This window comes from Mustelus asterias, chromosome 22 (assembly GCF_964213995.1).
Source record: "Mustelus asterias chromosome 22, sMusAst1.hap1.1, whole genome shotgun sequence".
Taxonomy (NCBI): Eukaryota; Metazoa; Chordata; class Chondrichthyes; order Carcharhiniformes; family Triakidae; genus Mustelus; species Mustelus asterias.
The window spans coordinates 1,215,384-1,231,186 of record NC_135822.1 but is presented as its reverse complement, the minus strand read 5'-3'; the positions used below and the strand labels follow the sequence as shown (position 1 = coordinate 1,231,186).

At 42.7% G+C, this 15,803-nt stretch overlaps 1 protein-coding gene across 1 annotated transcript; it reads right to left on the bottom strand.

Moving 5' to 3' along the window:
• Positions 1-376: 376 nt before the first annotated feature.
• Positions 377-15,433, bottom strand: LOC144510235 (trypsin). Its single transcript, XM_078239729.1, has 5 exons — positions 15,385-15,433; positions 5,457-5,601; positions 5,195-5,336; positions 2,278-2,544; positions 377-526 (listed from the first exon to the last, which is right to left on the bottom strand). The coding sequence occupies exons 1-5, from the start codon at positions 15,431-15,433 to the stop codon at positions 377-379; spliced, it is 753 nt and encodes a 250-aa protein (XP_078095855.1).
• Positions 15,434-15,803: the final 370 nt, after the last annotated feature.

Below are 15,803 nucleotides of genomic sequence, written 5' to 3'. Positions count from 1 at the left end.
GTATTCTGTCAAAAACACAGCCCAGCTTTTCTCAATGAAGAAAAGATTTGCCATCAATTTTTCATGAAGAAATTGTCTTCAACCGACACAAACAAATTGATCTTTCCATAAATTCCTGTGCACAAAATTCCTCTTATTAATTATCCAACTCAGTTGGTGTCAATTCTACTCAATATGATGGTTGTTTATGTTTGGAGGTAAATCGATGGTTGTATTTTCAATTAAGAACAGTTTTGGAAAATGCTGAATATTAAATTTGTCCCCAAAACAGTAGAAAGTTGAAGTATTCTGTAGAACTAACATAAGCAAAAGAACAACTGAATGGTAATTAGAGTACGTTTATGAGTAACCAGGAATGGCAAATAGCTGACAATTCTCAAAACCTTTTAATTTTATTTTTAATCCACTTTATGTACTTGCTTACGCTGGTGTATACACCTGGGTATTTGTAATGCGCACAGCTGATTCCCCAGGATACAATTCCTTCAATGACTCCATCACAAATCAACGGTCCTCCAGAATCACCCTGTCACAAAGTGAAGAATACAGAATCAGTGAAAAGGTCTCAAGAATTTTAAATAGATATTCGTCACTTTCCTGTAGAATTTCACACAGGAGTCAAAGGCAAATAAGTGATGCAAGGTTGAGGGTAGAGATTTTAAAGCTACACACTCTGACTTTATTTTTTATATATATTTCCAATTGTCCTGTGCACATTTAGAATGGAATGTGATCCTGGCATTGCTGTAATTAACCCTTCCAGCCAGGAAAGAAATACATTGAAATCAATCAATGTACTCTTCTGAAAGTTTACCTATTAATCTAATTAATATTATAACTCTTCCATCTGCACATGCTCCCACAGCAAAGATTAAGCAACATTTATTTTCTATTTGGCGTTAGTTTATTATTTTAAAAGATTCACGTTTTTTCCTCTTCCAAAACTCTTCAGATGCTGCAACTTTCGCTGTGTCCCAGTTTAATGACCATTCCTCTGTGTATAAAAGCTAACAGTCAATGTTGGCAGGTTATTGAACTATAAGATGTATCAAAACTGAGTGATTCCTAATCCAATGTTCAGAATTTCACTTCTTACAATAGAGTGTGGAATGATTCTCTCTTCTGAATTCAGCTTGATTATTGCATTCCATTGGTTAATCATAGAATCCATAGAATCATAGAATCCCTACAGTGCAGAAGGAGGCCATTCGGCCCATCGAGTCTGCACCGACCACAATCCCACCCAGGCCCTACCCCCACATATTTACCTGCTAATCCCTCTAATCTACGCATCTCAGGACTCTAAGGGGCAATTTTTAACCTGGCCAATCAACCTAACCCGCACATCTTTGGACCGTGGGAGGAAACCGGAGCACCCGGAGGAAACCCACGCAGACACGAGGAGAATGTGCAAACTCCACACAGACAGTGATCCGAGTCGGGAATCGAACCCGGGACCCTGGAGCTGTGAAGCAGCAGTGCTAACCACTGTGCTACCGTGCCGTTAAAGACCTTAATTCAGCAGAAATGGTGACTGAAACCAGAGAACTTCCAGGTCTGCAACCTTTTTAAACAATTTGCTGACAAGGAGCAGCTTTTCTGACCACAGCATGCATCAAAATTCTCGCTCTGTTTTGGCCTATGTTAATCTGCTTGAAACCACAAAATAATCCCCAATCCAGGGATACGGAACTGTAGCTATGAGGATGGATTGGAGGAATTAAGTCTGTTTTTCTTGGAGAAAGGAAGGCTGAGAGAGAGCTATTCAAGACTCTGCGGGGCGTGGAGAGGATAAATAGTGAGAAACTTCTCCTACTCAAGAAAGCATCAAGAACTAGAGGGCACAGATTCAAAATAATGGACAAAGGGAATAGCAGAGACGTGAGGAAAAGACATTTCACCCAGAAGGTGGTTTGGAATCTGGAATGAACCCCCTGAGAGAGTGGTGGGGGTAGGTTCAATCGAGGTATTCAAAAGGGAATTGGATTGCTATCTGAAAAGAAATAATGCAAAAGGGGACAGAGATAAGGGAAATGAATCTGGGTAAAACACTCGCTCAGAGAGCCCAGTGGAAACTCGATGGACCAAACGTCCTCCTTCTGCACTGTAAAGATTCTGTGATTCTGTTCGGTCAACAAGCTGATATAGCTTTTCGAATTAATGTGAATTATTGCATCAAGATGTAAAACATTCCACAAATAGTTCGGATTGGAAAATTATCAAGCAAAGTGACAATAATTTGGAGGTTACATTGATAGAGCTACGATGGTTGCATACCTGGCAGGAGTCCTTGCCTCCTGTTCTATATCCTGCACAGATCATGAAGGGGTATACTCTTCCACCATACGAAGAAGGTCGATTGCATTTATAGCGAGAAATAATTGGGACCTCCACAGCCATAAGCACATCAGATAGGCTATAACTGTAAATAGCGGTGATTCCCCAGCCAGAGACTGTGCATAATGTATTTGCAGGCAATGTTTTATCGGAAGTTGGAATTGCTATTGGGTTGATGTATGCATTCTGTTTTGCTGGCTTATTCATCTGATAAAAGAAAAGTGTTATATTTGAAACACAAACATAGATTTGCTGAACAGATTTACTACAATTTTGGTCTTTGCGATGTCAAACAAATTGCATGTAGAAATGTTATTTTGTGTGCATATAAAAAATAGTAACCCATACACAAAAACATCTGATACTGGAATCCACTTGAACCCCCATAGATAAGGAATTATAATCCATTTTGGATGCCTCTCTAACATGTTCCTCGATAATATTCAATCAATACAATGGGATGAAGCAGCAGTATAATATGAAGGGTACCATTCTTAGCGGTGTAGAGGATCAGAAGGACCTTGGGGTCCGGGTCCATAGGACTCTTAAATCGGCCTCGCAGGTGGAGGATGCGGTCAAGAAGGCGTACGGCGTACTAGCCTTCATTAATCGAGGGATTGAGTTTAGGAGTCGGGAGATAATGCTGCAGCTTTATAGGACCCTGGTTAGACCCCACTTGGAGTACTGCGCGCAGTTCTGGTCACCTCATTACAGGAAAGATGTTGAAGCCATTGAAAGGGTGCAGAGGAGATTTACAAGGATGTTGCCTGGATTGGGGGGCATGCCTTATGAGGATAGGTTGAGGGAGCTTGGTCTCTTCTCCCTGGAGAGACGAAGGATGAGAGGTGACCTGATAGAGGTTTACAAGATGTTGAGAGGTCTGGATAGGGTAGACTCTCAGAGGCTATTTCCAAGGGCTGAAATGGTTGCTACGAGAGGACACAGGTTTAAGGTGCTGGGGGGTAGGTACAGAGGAGATGTCAGGGGTAAGTTTTTCACTCAGAGGGTGGTGGGTGAGTGGAATCGGCTGACGTCGGTGGTGGTGGAGGCAAACTCGTTGGGGTCTTTTAAGAGACTTCTGGATGAGTACATGGGATTTAATGGGATTGAGGGCTATAGATAGGCCTAGAGGTAGGGATATGATCAGCGCAACTTGTGGGCCGAAGGGCCTGTTTGTGCTGTGGCTTTCTATGTTCTATGTTCAATACATTTTTAGTTTAGTTTGTGAAAAAGGCATATCTGCTTCCAGCAAAGATTCCCCCTCATTCTGTCATGGAACATTTAATTGCTTACTACAAAGCCCATGAGGCAGCACGATTCCAAACACACCCACCCCTCATCTGCCTATCTTCATCCACATGCTTCCATGCTTTTGACCCACAATCACTCAGAATATATTTGGTCCTTGTGTGTAGCTACTACCCTATCCATTATAAGCTGCACGTTGTTACTTGGGCTTTACATAGAATTACATAGAGCCTTACAGCACAGAAACAGGCCATTTGGCCCAATGCATTTTCACCTACTGGTTTTGTACACAGCGATATGGAGATGCTGGCGTTGGATTGGGGTAAGCACAGTAAGAAGTCTCACAACACCAGGTTAAAGTGCAACAGGTTTATTTGGTAGCACAAGCCTGTGTTACCAAATTTGATAGCTTGTGCTACCAAATAAACCTGTTGGACTTTAACTGGGTTTTGTGTACAGTAACAGTGGTTTGTGCCTGTCACTACACATAGGAACACTATAAATTAACACCAATAACAGTTTCTCTGGGCAATAACTCATTTGTCATCTTATTGAAAGTAAGGTCCAAGGGAAATGGTCTACAGTGCTGCAATCTGTCATGATGAGACTAAATCATTCCCGCTGATGTCCCAAAGTGCATTTTTAAGCAGGATAACAGACAACTGGAATTTAATTTCCTAATTTAAGTATGCTTATGCCAATTACAAAAAAAATGACCTGAGAACAGAGGGCAGAAATTGTGTGCTTCTGCAGGAATAAGGCTGGAATTATTAGGCAAGGAGGATGCTCAGGCGTTCTTTCTGTTTTAATGGCATTTTGATAATTTGGACAATGCCAGGTCAAAGTTCACTTTGTAGCTATGTTCTAATGCCAGCTATCACATGGCCAAAACCCCCTTGTTAAAAGCAGCGATTGCAATCTTGTCTGTGTGTCACTGCAGCAGAAGAAGAAGTCTGCAAATGGATACGTAACACCATCTCTCTTCCTCCTGTGTCAAGTTCAGAGCCCTATCCCCATTACATTATGGAATACAACACCAGAGAGAGAGAAATTCAACCAAAAGGAGTTTTGCCTGTTTACAGAATACTGAGGTTAACAGACAGGGATGTTCTGAAGGACATTTCAAAACTTGTTTCCAGGACAAAATGCAAGGACCACAAAGAACTGCCTCAGCCACGGACAACAGCGAAGGACTCATAAACAATGAACTCTCTTTTTACCTTTTATCATTGAATCATAATTTAGCCAAAAGTTAACCTCCTGCATTGTGCCACCTATTATTACCTTTACTTGGGTGGATTTATAACTCAATAAAAACAAACCTCTTAGTGTTTAAAATTGAAGAAAACCTGTTGGAATTAATTGGGTGCAAATCAGCACATAGACGGTTAAGTACAGACACTGAATTTACAGTTTTATCCTTCTAAATTATATTTTAAACAACCCTGCTAGGACCAATGGAGGAATGGGAAGCAGGTCCTGGCACGTGTCCTCACTGGTTCATAACAAACATGTCTGATTTTACAGCCATTTCTATCTGTTAATGTAAATACAGCAACACTGTACCAGTGTCACTTTCTGCTTCGCGTCACACACGCATACAACTTACTTTCAAAAGCATGATGTCATGTCTGAATGTTGTATATCGGTAATAAGGAAACAAAATAAGTCTGGCCACTTTATAGTATTGTTCATTACCATCGGACTTGGACAAACTATGTTCACCCAAAACAACTGTGATGAGATACGGACTAGAACACAAAGAAAAACCACATTGACAATAATGAGCTTACATTTTATTATTAAAACATTTGATAATTTGTTTGTTGTTTTAAAATAGGCATTGTAATTTTTATTTGTAAGTAACCTACGGTTTCGCACAATGAGCTGCTGACAGGATCCAGCTGGGATTAATTAAAGATCCGCTGCAGTAATGTACCGATCTTATCTGCAAGGAAGCTTGATAGGGAATAGAGTGAGGGACAACTTCAGCTCCTCCAATGATCCTGTCTTCAGCTAAACCTGGGAAAAATACATTTTTAGACACTTAATAAAGGTGACCTGACTTGACCAAGTCCTGACTCGGAAATATATCGCTGTTCCTTTGCAGTCACTGGGTCAAAATCCTGGAATTCCCTCCCATTGTGGGTCAACTCACGCTACATGGACTGCAGCGATTCAAGAAGGCAGCTCACCACCAGCTTCTCAAGGGCAACTAGGGATGGGCAATAAACAGCCAGCGACGCCCATGTCCCACAAATGAATTAAAAAAAACCTCAAGTTGTATCTGACCAAGATTCATCCAGTTATGGGATAAGACAGGAGCCAAAGTTTTTAAAGAAACATTTGAGAAATGAATGTTCCTGCAAAGACAGGGAGGGGTGGTGGCATAATTATATTGTCATTGGACTAGTAATTCAGAGACCCAAGTAATGCTTTGGGGACCTGGGTTCGAATCCCACCACGGCAGATGGTGAAATTTGAATTCAATAAAAATCTGGAATTAAAAGTCTAATGATGACCATGAAACCATTGTTGATTATTGTAAAAGCTCATCCAGTTCACTAATGTCCTTTAGGAAAGGAAATCTGCTGTCCTTACCTGGTCTGGACTACATGTAATTCCAGATCCACAGCAATGTGGTTGATTCCAATGTCCTCAGGGATGGGTAATAAATGCTGGCCCAGCCAGCGACGCCCACATTCCATGAATGAATTAAAAAAACACTCCTGCTTCAACAAATAAATATTTGCAACTCCATCTTGATTGCTGCAACCTGTACACTAGACTCAATGGTATTTAATTAAACAAGCCAACACACACATATATGATCTTAAATAAATCCTGAAATAGTGCAGATAAAACATTGTTGGAAATTTGAAATAACAATAGAGAATACTGTAAAATGTCCATTCGGTAAATCAGCATTTGAAAGATATGTTAATATTTCTCAGTAGACAGAATGGAAAAGCCCCAAAAATAAACATTAACCCTTTATTTTCAGATGCTGATCCCAGTAAATGTTCAGAAAAATCAAGGAATTACACAGTGATCAGACTGATTCAATCCTTACATTCGGATTTGTTGCTGAGTGTTGTCCATTTTGAGGACATAATTCTCAAAATTCTGCCTGGCATCAGTGAAACTCATTCCAAGCTGTTGATCTGAATGCATCGGAAAAGATATCATGGGAATGTGGAGCAAAGATCCTGTGGATGAGGAAGCCATTTTGCCATATCAACAATCCAATCTCTCATCCATGGGTAGTCCATCACATAGTAAGAAGTCTCACAACACCAGGTTAAAGTCCAACAGGTTTATTTGGTAGCAAAAGCCACTAGTTTTCGGAGCGCTTGCTGCTCCTTCGTCAGGTGAGTTCTGTTCGCAAACAGGGCATATAAAGACACAAACTCAATTTACAAAATAATGGTTGGAATTCGAGTCTTTACAGGTACCGGCAAGTGCTTCGAAAGTTAGTGGCTTTTGCTACCAAATAAACCTGCTGGACTTTAACCTGGTGTTGTGCGACTTCTTACTGTGTTTACTCCAGTCCAACGGCAGCATCTCCACATCATAGTCCATCACAGCCAGAACTGTTATCAGAGAACCTTGTGTCAACATGAACAATAAAGAGAAATTGAAGCAATATCTATTGTAGGTAGCCTTACCTCCTGCACTACTTGGAAATCTTTCAATTGAAACAATAATGTATTTGATGTTCATTTAACACTGGTACAGCCTGATTGTTGGCACAGATGACCCTCACTTAACTGTGAATTACAGCAGAAAGGACTCCTGCAGGTTAACACAAATCTTAGTTCTGTTTGACGGATTGGGGCGAGCATTTCAAACTCCTGTCCAAAAGAAGGGGTTGGGAGGTGGGGGTGGAGTGGGGATGCAGTGGGGATGGAGCGGGGATGGAGCGGGGATGGAGCGGGGATGGAGCGGGGATGGAGCGGGGATGGAGCGGGGATGGAGCGGGGATGGAGCGGGGATGGAGCGGGGATGGAGCGGGGATGCAGCGGGGATGCAGCGGGGATGCAGCGGGGATGCAGCGGGGATGCAGCGGGGATGCAGCGGGGATGCAGCGGGGATGGAGCGGGGATGGAGCGGGGATGGAGCGGGGATGGAGCGGGGATGGAGCGGGGATGGAGCGGGGATGGAGCGGGGATGGAGCGGGGATGGAGTGGGGATGGGGGTGAGGATGTGGCAGAGCTGGGGAGAGAGGGGAGAGGAGAGCCACTGTTCTATGTCAACACTGGTGTCCCATGTTGTAACCAATTGGTTCGCAGGATTGAAGTCCCCATGTCTCCAGGATGGGAGGGGCCTCATGTGGACAATTACACTCAACATTCTAAATAAGGTTCAGAAATAATGAAGTGGGTTCACTAGTATGGATATTCCTATTTGATAAGAGGGGAAGAAGAACACTTATGTAGGGATGCTGTGCAGGTCCGCTTACTTGAAAGGTGCAGGCCCAAGTCTAGACAAAGATGCATGTCTCGGAGCGGCTGCAGGGCATTCTGGAAGGGAGATGGTGAACTGCCAGCTGTCGTGGTGCATATAGGCACCAACGATGTAGGTAAAAAATGGGATGAGGTCCTACAAGCTGAATTTAGGGAGTTAGGAGTTAAATTAAAAAGTAGGACCTCAAAGGTAGTAATCTCAGGATTGTTACAAGTGCCACGTGCTAATCAGGGTGGGAATGTCAGGATAGCTAAGATGAATACGTGGCTTGAGAAATGGTGCAAGAGGGAGGGATTCAAATTCCTGGGACATTGGAACCGGTTCAGGGGGAGGTGGGACCAGTACAAATTGGACAGCCTGCACCTGGGCAGAACTGGAACTAATGTCCTTGAGGGAGTGTTCACTAGTGCTGTTGGGGAGGGTTTAAACTAATGTGGCAGGGGGATGGGAACCGATGCAGGAAGTCAGAGGGAAGTAAAGTGGGGACAGAAACAAAAGGCAGTTAGGGAAAAGTGGAAGGCAGAGAAACCAAAGACAAAAATCAAAAAAGGCCACAGTACAGAGTACAGAGACTGTGGCGAACTCAGTGACTGGGTCCAGTAAGGCTAAGAGAAATAAAACACAGGGAGAGTGTACAAAACATGACAGGACAGATGGTCTGAGAAAGCAGGGCAGAGAGCAAGGGAAGTCTATATTAGAAGTCTTGCATTTATTTCAATGCAAGAGGTCTGATGGGCAAAGCAGACTCAGGGCATGGATTGATATATGGGACTGGGATATTATAGCTATTACTGAAACATGGCCAAGGGAGGGACAGGACTGGCAGCTCAATGTTCCAGGGTACAGATACTATAGGAAAGATAGAACAGGAGGTAAGAAAGGAGGGGGAGTTGTGTTTTTGAATAGGGAGTATATCAAGGCAGTACTGAGAGGGGATATATCCCAGGGTTCACCCACTAGGTCTCCAATTGCAATGGGATCTTGATCAATTGGGCCAGTGGGCTGATGAATGGCAGATGGAGTTTAATTTAGACAAATGCAAGGTGATGCATTTTGGTAGATTGAACCAAGGCAGGACTTACTCAGTTAATGGTAGGGCGTTGGGGAGAGTTACAGAACAAAGAGATCTAGGGGTACATGTTCATAGCTCATTGAAAGTGGAGTCACAGGTGGACAGAGTGGTGAAGAAGGCATTTGGCATACTTGGTTTCATCGGTCAGAACATTGAATACAGGAGTTGGGATGTCTTGTTGAAGTTGTACAAGACATTGGTAAGGCCACACTTGGAATACTGTGTGCAATTCTGGTCACCCTATTATAGAAAGGATATTATTAAACTAGAAAGAGTGCAGGAAAGGTTTACTAGGATGCTACCGGGACTTGATGGATTGAGTTATAAGGAGAGGCTGAATAGACTGGGACTTTTTTTTCTGGAGCGTAGGAGGCTGAGGGGTGACCTTATAGAGGTCTATAAAATAATGAGGGGCATAGACAAGGTAGATAGTCAATATCTTTTCCCAAAGGTAGGGGAGTCTAAAACTAGAAGGCGTAGGTTTAAGGTGAGAGGGGAGAGATACAAAAGTGTCCAGAGGGGCAACTTTTTCACACAGAGGGCGGTGAGTGTCTGGGACAAGCTGTCAGAGGTAGTAGTAGAGGCGGGTACAATTTTGTCTTTTAAAAAGCATTTAGATAGTTACATGGGTACGATGGGTATAGAGGGATATGGACCAAATGGGGGCAATTGGGCTTACCTTAGGGGTTTTGAGAAAAAAGGGCGGCATGGACAAGTTGGGCCAAAGGGCCTGTTTCCATGCTGTAAACCTCTTTGACTCTATAACTGAGAAATAAGAAGGGGGAGATCACTTTGATAAGAATTGTACTATAGGCCCCCAAATAGTCAGTGGGAAATTGAGGAGCAAATATGCAAGGAGGTTACAGATTGCTCTGAGAAAATAAGGGTGGGAATAGTCGGAAACTTTAACTTTCCCAACATTGACAGGGACAGCCATAGTATTAGAGGCTTGGATGGAGAGAAATTTGTTGAGTGTATTCAGGAGGAATTTCTCATTCATTCTGTGGATGGCCCGACTAGAGAGGGGGCAAAACCTGACCTCCTCTTGGGAAATAAGGAAGGGCAGGTGATAGAAGTGTTAGTGAGGGATCACTTTGGGACTAATGACTATAATTCCACTAGTTTTAAGATAGCTATGGAGAATGATAGGTCTGGCCCAAAAGTTATAATTCTAAATTGGGGCAAGGCCAATTTTGTTGGCATTAGACAGGAGTTTCCAAAAGTTAATTGGGGGAGTCTATGGGAAGGCAAAGTGATGTTTGGTAAGTGGGAGGCTTTCAAAAGTGTGTTAACCAGGGTTCAGGGTAAGCACATTCCTCTTAGAGTTAAAGGCAAGGCTGATAGGAGTAGGGAACCCTGGATGACTCGGAATATTGAGGCCCTGGTCAAAAAGAAGAAGGAGGTATATGACATGCATAGGCAGCTGGGATCAAGTGGATCCCTTGAAGAGGATAAAGGTTGTCAGAGTAGAATTAAGAGAGAAATCAGGAGGGCAAAAAGGGGACATGAGATTTATTTGGCAGATAAGACAAAGGAGAATCTAAAGAGCTTCTCTAAATACATAAAGGGCAAAAGAATAATTAGGGAGAGAGTAGGGCCTCTTAAGGATCAACAAGGTCATCTATGTGTGGATCCACAAGAGATGGGTGAGATCCTAAATGAATATTTCTCATCAGTATTTACAGTTGAGAAAAGTATGGATGTTAGGGAACTTGGAGAAATAAATAGTGATGTCTTGAGGAGAGTACATATTACAGAAAAGGAGGTGCTGGAAGTCTTAAAGTACATCAAGGTAGATAAATCCCGGGGACCTGATGAAGTGTATCCCAGGACATTGTGAGAGGCTAGGGAGGAAATTGTGGGTCCCCTGGCGGAGATATTTGAATCATCGACAGTCACAAGTGATGTGCCTGAAGATTAGAGGTGGCAAATGTTGTGCCTTTGTTTAAAAAGGGCTGCAGGGAAAAGCCTGGGAACTACAAATGGGGAGCCTAATGTCTCTAGTGGGTAAGTTGTTGGATGGTATTCTGAGAGACAGGATCTACAAGTATTTAGATAGGCAAGGACTGATTAGGGACAATCAGCATGGCTTTGTGAGGGGAAAATCATGTCTCACAAATTTGATTGAGTTTTTTGAAGGGGTAACCAAGAAGGTAGATGAGGGCAGTGCAGTTGATGTTGTCTACATGGACTTTAGTAAGGCCTTTGACAAGGTACCACATGGTAGGTTGTTGCATAAGGTTAAATCTCAAGGGATCCAGGTGAGGTAGCCAATTGGATACAAAATTGGCTTGATAACAGAAGACAGAGGATGGTTGTAGAGGGTTTCTTTTCAAACTGGAGGCCTGTGACCAGCGGTGTGCCTCAGGGATCGGTGCTGGGTCCACTGTTCCATTCCGGTACAGACTAAATCCATTCCAGCATGGACTGAATCCATTCTAGTACAGACTGAATCCATTCCCATACAGACTGAATCCATTCCAGTACAAACTGAATCCATGACCTTAGGGCAGCATTGTGTCTCCCAAGGCACTATTAAAGGACTTTGTCTATTTCATGTGTTTTGCACCCAGGTAAAAACATCTTCAATTTTAAGTTTAAGTTTATTATGTGTCACAAGTCGGCTCACATTAACACTGCAGTGAATTTACTGTGAAAATCCCCTCGTTGCCACACTCTGGTGCCTGTTCGGGTACACTGAGTGAGAGTTAGCATGGCCAATTAACCTAACCAGCAGGTCTCTCTGGGTGCTGTCCTTGAGATGTGCTGGATCGCAACCCCAGCTATTTGCATCAAACAGTGACGATGAAAATCAGGAAGTTTCAAGGACAAGTGAGTGGTCCACCTTGTTGGTTTATTACCCAATCAGTGATGATGAAAATTGCCTCCTCTGTGAGACGGAACCTATTTTTTAACCTCATATTCACAATGACAGAAACAAAGAATCCAACCCCATGGTACACTGACAAAAATGTTGTCAGAATTCATCTGTATGCACATAAAATCTTTATACTATTTCCAACTAGACGGAAAAGTAATGTAAATAGTAATCTGTATCCCTGTGCAGAAATACCTGGCAACATTGAGACTTAGTCTGAGACGTGGCAATTTACATTCAGGCTACACAAGTGCCAGGCAATGACCATCTCCAACAAGAGACAATCTAACCATCATCTGGGGGTTATTATTGACCAAAAACCTAACTAAACTAACCATTTAAATAACCTAACTAGACTAGCCATATAAATACTGTGACTACAAGAGCAGGTCAGAGGCTGGGAATCTTTCATTGAGTAACACATCTCCTGATTCCCCAAAACCTGCCAACCATCCCCAGGTTACAAGTCAGGGGCATAATGGAATACTGTCCACTTGCCTGGATGGGTGCAGCTCCAACAACACTCAAGAAGCTCAACACCATCCACGACAAAGCAGCCCCGCTTGATTAGCAGCCCATTCACCAATTAAAATATTCACTCCTTCCACCAATGCAAACAATGTCTGCAGTGCGTACCATCTACATGATGCACTTCAACAACTCACCAAGGCTCCTTTGACAGTACCTTCAAAACCCATGAAAGACAAGAGCAGCAGGTACATGGGAACACCACCACAACAAATTCCCCTCAAGGCACTCACCATCCTGACTTGGAAATATATCTCTGTTCCTTCATTGTTGCAGATTTTCACTCCATGTCAGGGACTAGCAAAGGCAAGTTCCTTCGGACTGGCTTTATGCTAATAGCGGCTGTGCAACTTCTAAAGAAAAATCACCATTTTCGATTGGCTTTCCAGCAGAGGAATTTTATAGGTGAGAATAACCTTGTCTGAAAACAGAAATCTTTAATCCAGCATCGAGGAAAGGTTGTAGAATCTTCAGTTTCCGTGGTTCATTTATGCGGACTCTCCATAATCTTCTCTCCTAACTTTATTTTCTTCTCTATCAATGCTAAGTTACATAAAAATAATTTTTCAACCTTTAATTCCTGCTGTGCTGAATGGAGAGACAGGTTTTAAAGGTCAGCGATATCGCAGCAATGTCAGCTTGCTATAAACCACCATTTCTCTGCATTTTATAGGAATAAATTTGCTCGCTATTTAAAAAGTTATCTCAATTAAGATGATGGTCTGGTATCACACCTGTGAAACAGATGTTAGATCCAAACAGTATATTAACCATTTTAATTAGATGCACTCAACTCAGGTGATATTTTTTCAGTTCAATGATTTCAAAGCTGCCATCTTCACTCAATATATTTCCGATTATACAGTTCTTTACAATATAAAATTGCAGAAATTACAGCACGGACGGAAATGTTTGCCGTATTTTATCTAGACCAAATCTTTAACTGATGTTGATTGCACTAAGCCTATTCCACTGTCCTTTCCCCATTCATTTCTGTCCTTCCCTGTTAAATACTTAACCCATTCTATTTCAACTGTCACTATTACCTTTACCTCAATAACCACTTGCCATTGAATATTTTGTATCTGAATAACTGATGAAAAGCGGATTCTACTTACATTTATATCCAAGAGTTATCAAACAGGACAGTGATGGCTCCATTGTAGGGAGGGGAACATAATCACAGAATGCTCCGCTGCTGATTTCATCCAGGGGACAATCCAGGATCCAGGAACAGTCTCGCTATCCCTGGAAAATCCAATCTGGTTTCCATTCTCATGATCACCAGCCATTGATGTAATTTGCTGAACAATTACTGATAACGTGACTGTTCTTGGTTGCTAAGAGCTCCGAAGTCAAATGGATGACTGTATTTATTGGTCAGACTTTTTTATTAATTGGTGGGATTGGGCATCACTGGCTGGGCCAGCGTCTGTTGCCCATCCCTAATTGCCCTTCACCTGAGTGGCTTGCTAGATCATTTGGAACTCACTCCCTGAAAGAGTGGTAGAGGCAGGAACCCTCACAACATTTAAGAAGCATTTAGATGAACATTTGAAACTCCATAGCATAGAAGGCTATGGACCAAGAACTGGAAAGTGGGATTAGAACAGATAGGTGTTTGATGGCTGTACAGACATGATGGGCTGAAGGATCTCTTTCTGCTCTGTGAAACTCTGACTATGATTTCAGAGGGCATTTCAGAGTCAACCATATTGCTGTGGGTCTGGAGTCACATGTAGGCCAGACCAGGTAAGGACAGCAGATCTTCTTCCCTAAAGGACATAAGGAACTAGATGGGCTTTAACCCTAACCCTACAGTGCAGAAAGAGGCCCATCAAGTCCGCACTGATAATGCGAAAGAGTACCCCACACAGCTCCACCCTCTAAAGGTTAAAGTTTATTTATTAGTGTCACCAGTAGGCTTGCATTAACACTGCAATGAAGTTACTGTGAAAATCCCTAGTCGCCACACTCCAATTGATTGGGTACACTGGGGGAGAATTTAGCATGGCCAATGCACCTAACTAGCACGTCTTTTGGACTGTGGGAGGAAACCGGAGCACCCGGAGGAAACCCACGCAGACATGGGGAGAACTTGCAAACTCCACACAGACAGTGACCAAAGCCAGGAATTGAACCCAGGTCCTTGGCGCTGAGAGACAGCAGTGCTAACCACTGTGCCACCATGCCTCCCTCTCCACCCTATCTCCATAACCCCTTGCATTTAGCACAGCAAATCCACCTGATCTTTGGACATTTAGGAGCAGGTTAGCATGGCCAATTTATTTCACATCTTTGGAGTGAGCGAGGAAACCAGAGCACTCGGAGGAAACCCACACAGATGCAGGGAGAATGCGCAAACTCCACACAGACAGTGACCCAAGGCTATAATTGAACCCGAGTCCCTGGCACTATGAGGCAGCAGCGCTAACCTAACAATGGTTTCATGGCTATTCTTAGATTTTGAATTCCAGAATTTTATCAATTTCACCAGCTGCTGCATTGGTATTGAACCCTGGACCTAGAGCATTGCCCTGGGTCGCTGGATTACTCATCCAGCGACAATACCACTGCCTCCTGCTATGGAAGAGTGTACGGTTAGGAAAGGTGAAGGAATAAGTTGCCTATGGAAACAAATTCTAACTCGAATCAGCATTATCCAGAGGCAGATCAAAAAGAACCAAATGTATTTCAGTGAAGCGTTCAGCGTGATTTAAGATGACTGCTGAGTAGTGTGTAAGCAAATTCATTCAGCTTTTATCAATTTTATAACGAGTTTCACTTTGTCACTCTAGTGATTGTAATATCTCCAAAATATTATTCATATCACACGAGCTGCTTCTTTTCTTACCGTGTGCGATGGTCAGCCACACCAGCTTCATGTATATAAGGACATCCATTCTGTAATATCTGTGATACACTCAAAACAAGAAGACTTAGTTTCTCACATTGTAGCTTACCACCTAAAAGTCAACCAGCCTCTCCAGTGGCTAATTGGGTTTATTCAGAAAGGAGAGCAGTCACACAGACAGACCTATCATTAGTGAAGCTAAGTTTGCCATGGCAGGAGAAGTATAATAATTGGAATAAGATGGGGAAAACAATAACCATACAAGTGCATAAAATAGGAGCAGAAATAGGCCATTCAGCCCCTCGAGCCTGCTCTGTCATTCGATAAGATCATGGCTGATCTGATTGTGTTCAAGTTTTACATTCCCATCTACCCCCGATAACCTTTGATTTCCTTGTCTGACAAGAATCCATCTACCT

Bases quoted from the DNA above. Each gene is read 5' to 3' on its own strand.
- LOC144510235 (XM_078239729.1), bottom strand. From the start codon at position 15,433: ATGGATGTCCTTATATACATGAAGCTGGTGTGGCTGACCATCGCACAC. The intron at 2,545-5,194 runs GTAAGTTGTATG...TTCTTTTATCAG, and splicing joins ATGACATCATGCTTTTGAAA to ATGAATAAGCCAGCAAAACA. The intron at 527-2,277 runs GTATGCAACCAT...ACTTTGTGACAG, and splicing joins GAGGCAAGGACTCCTGCCAG to GGTGATTCTGGAGGACCGTT.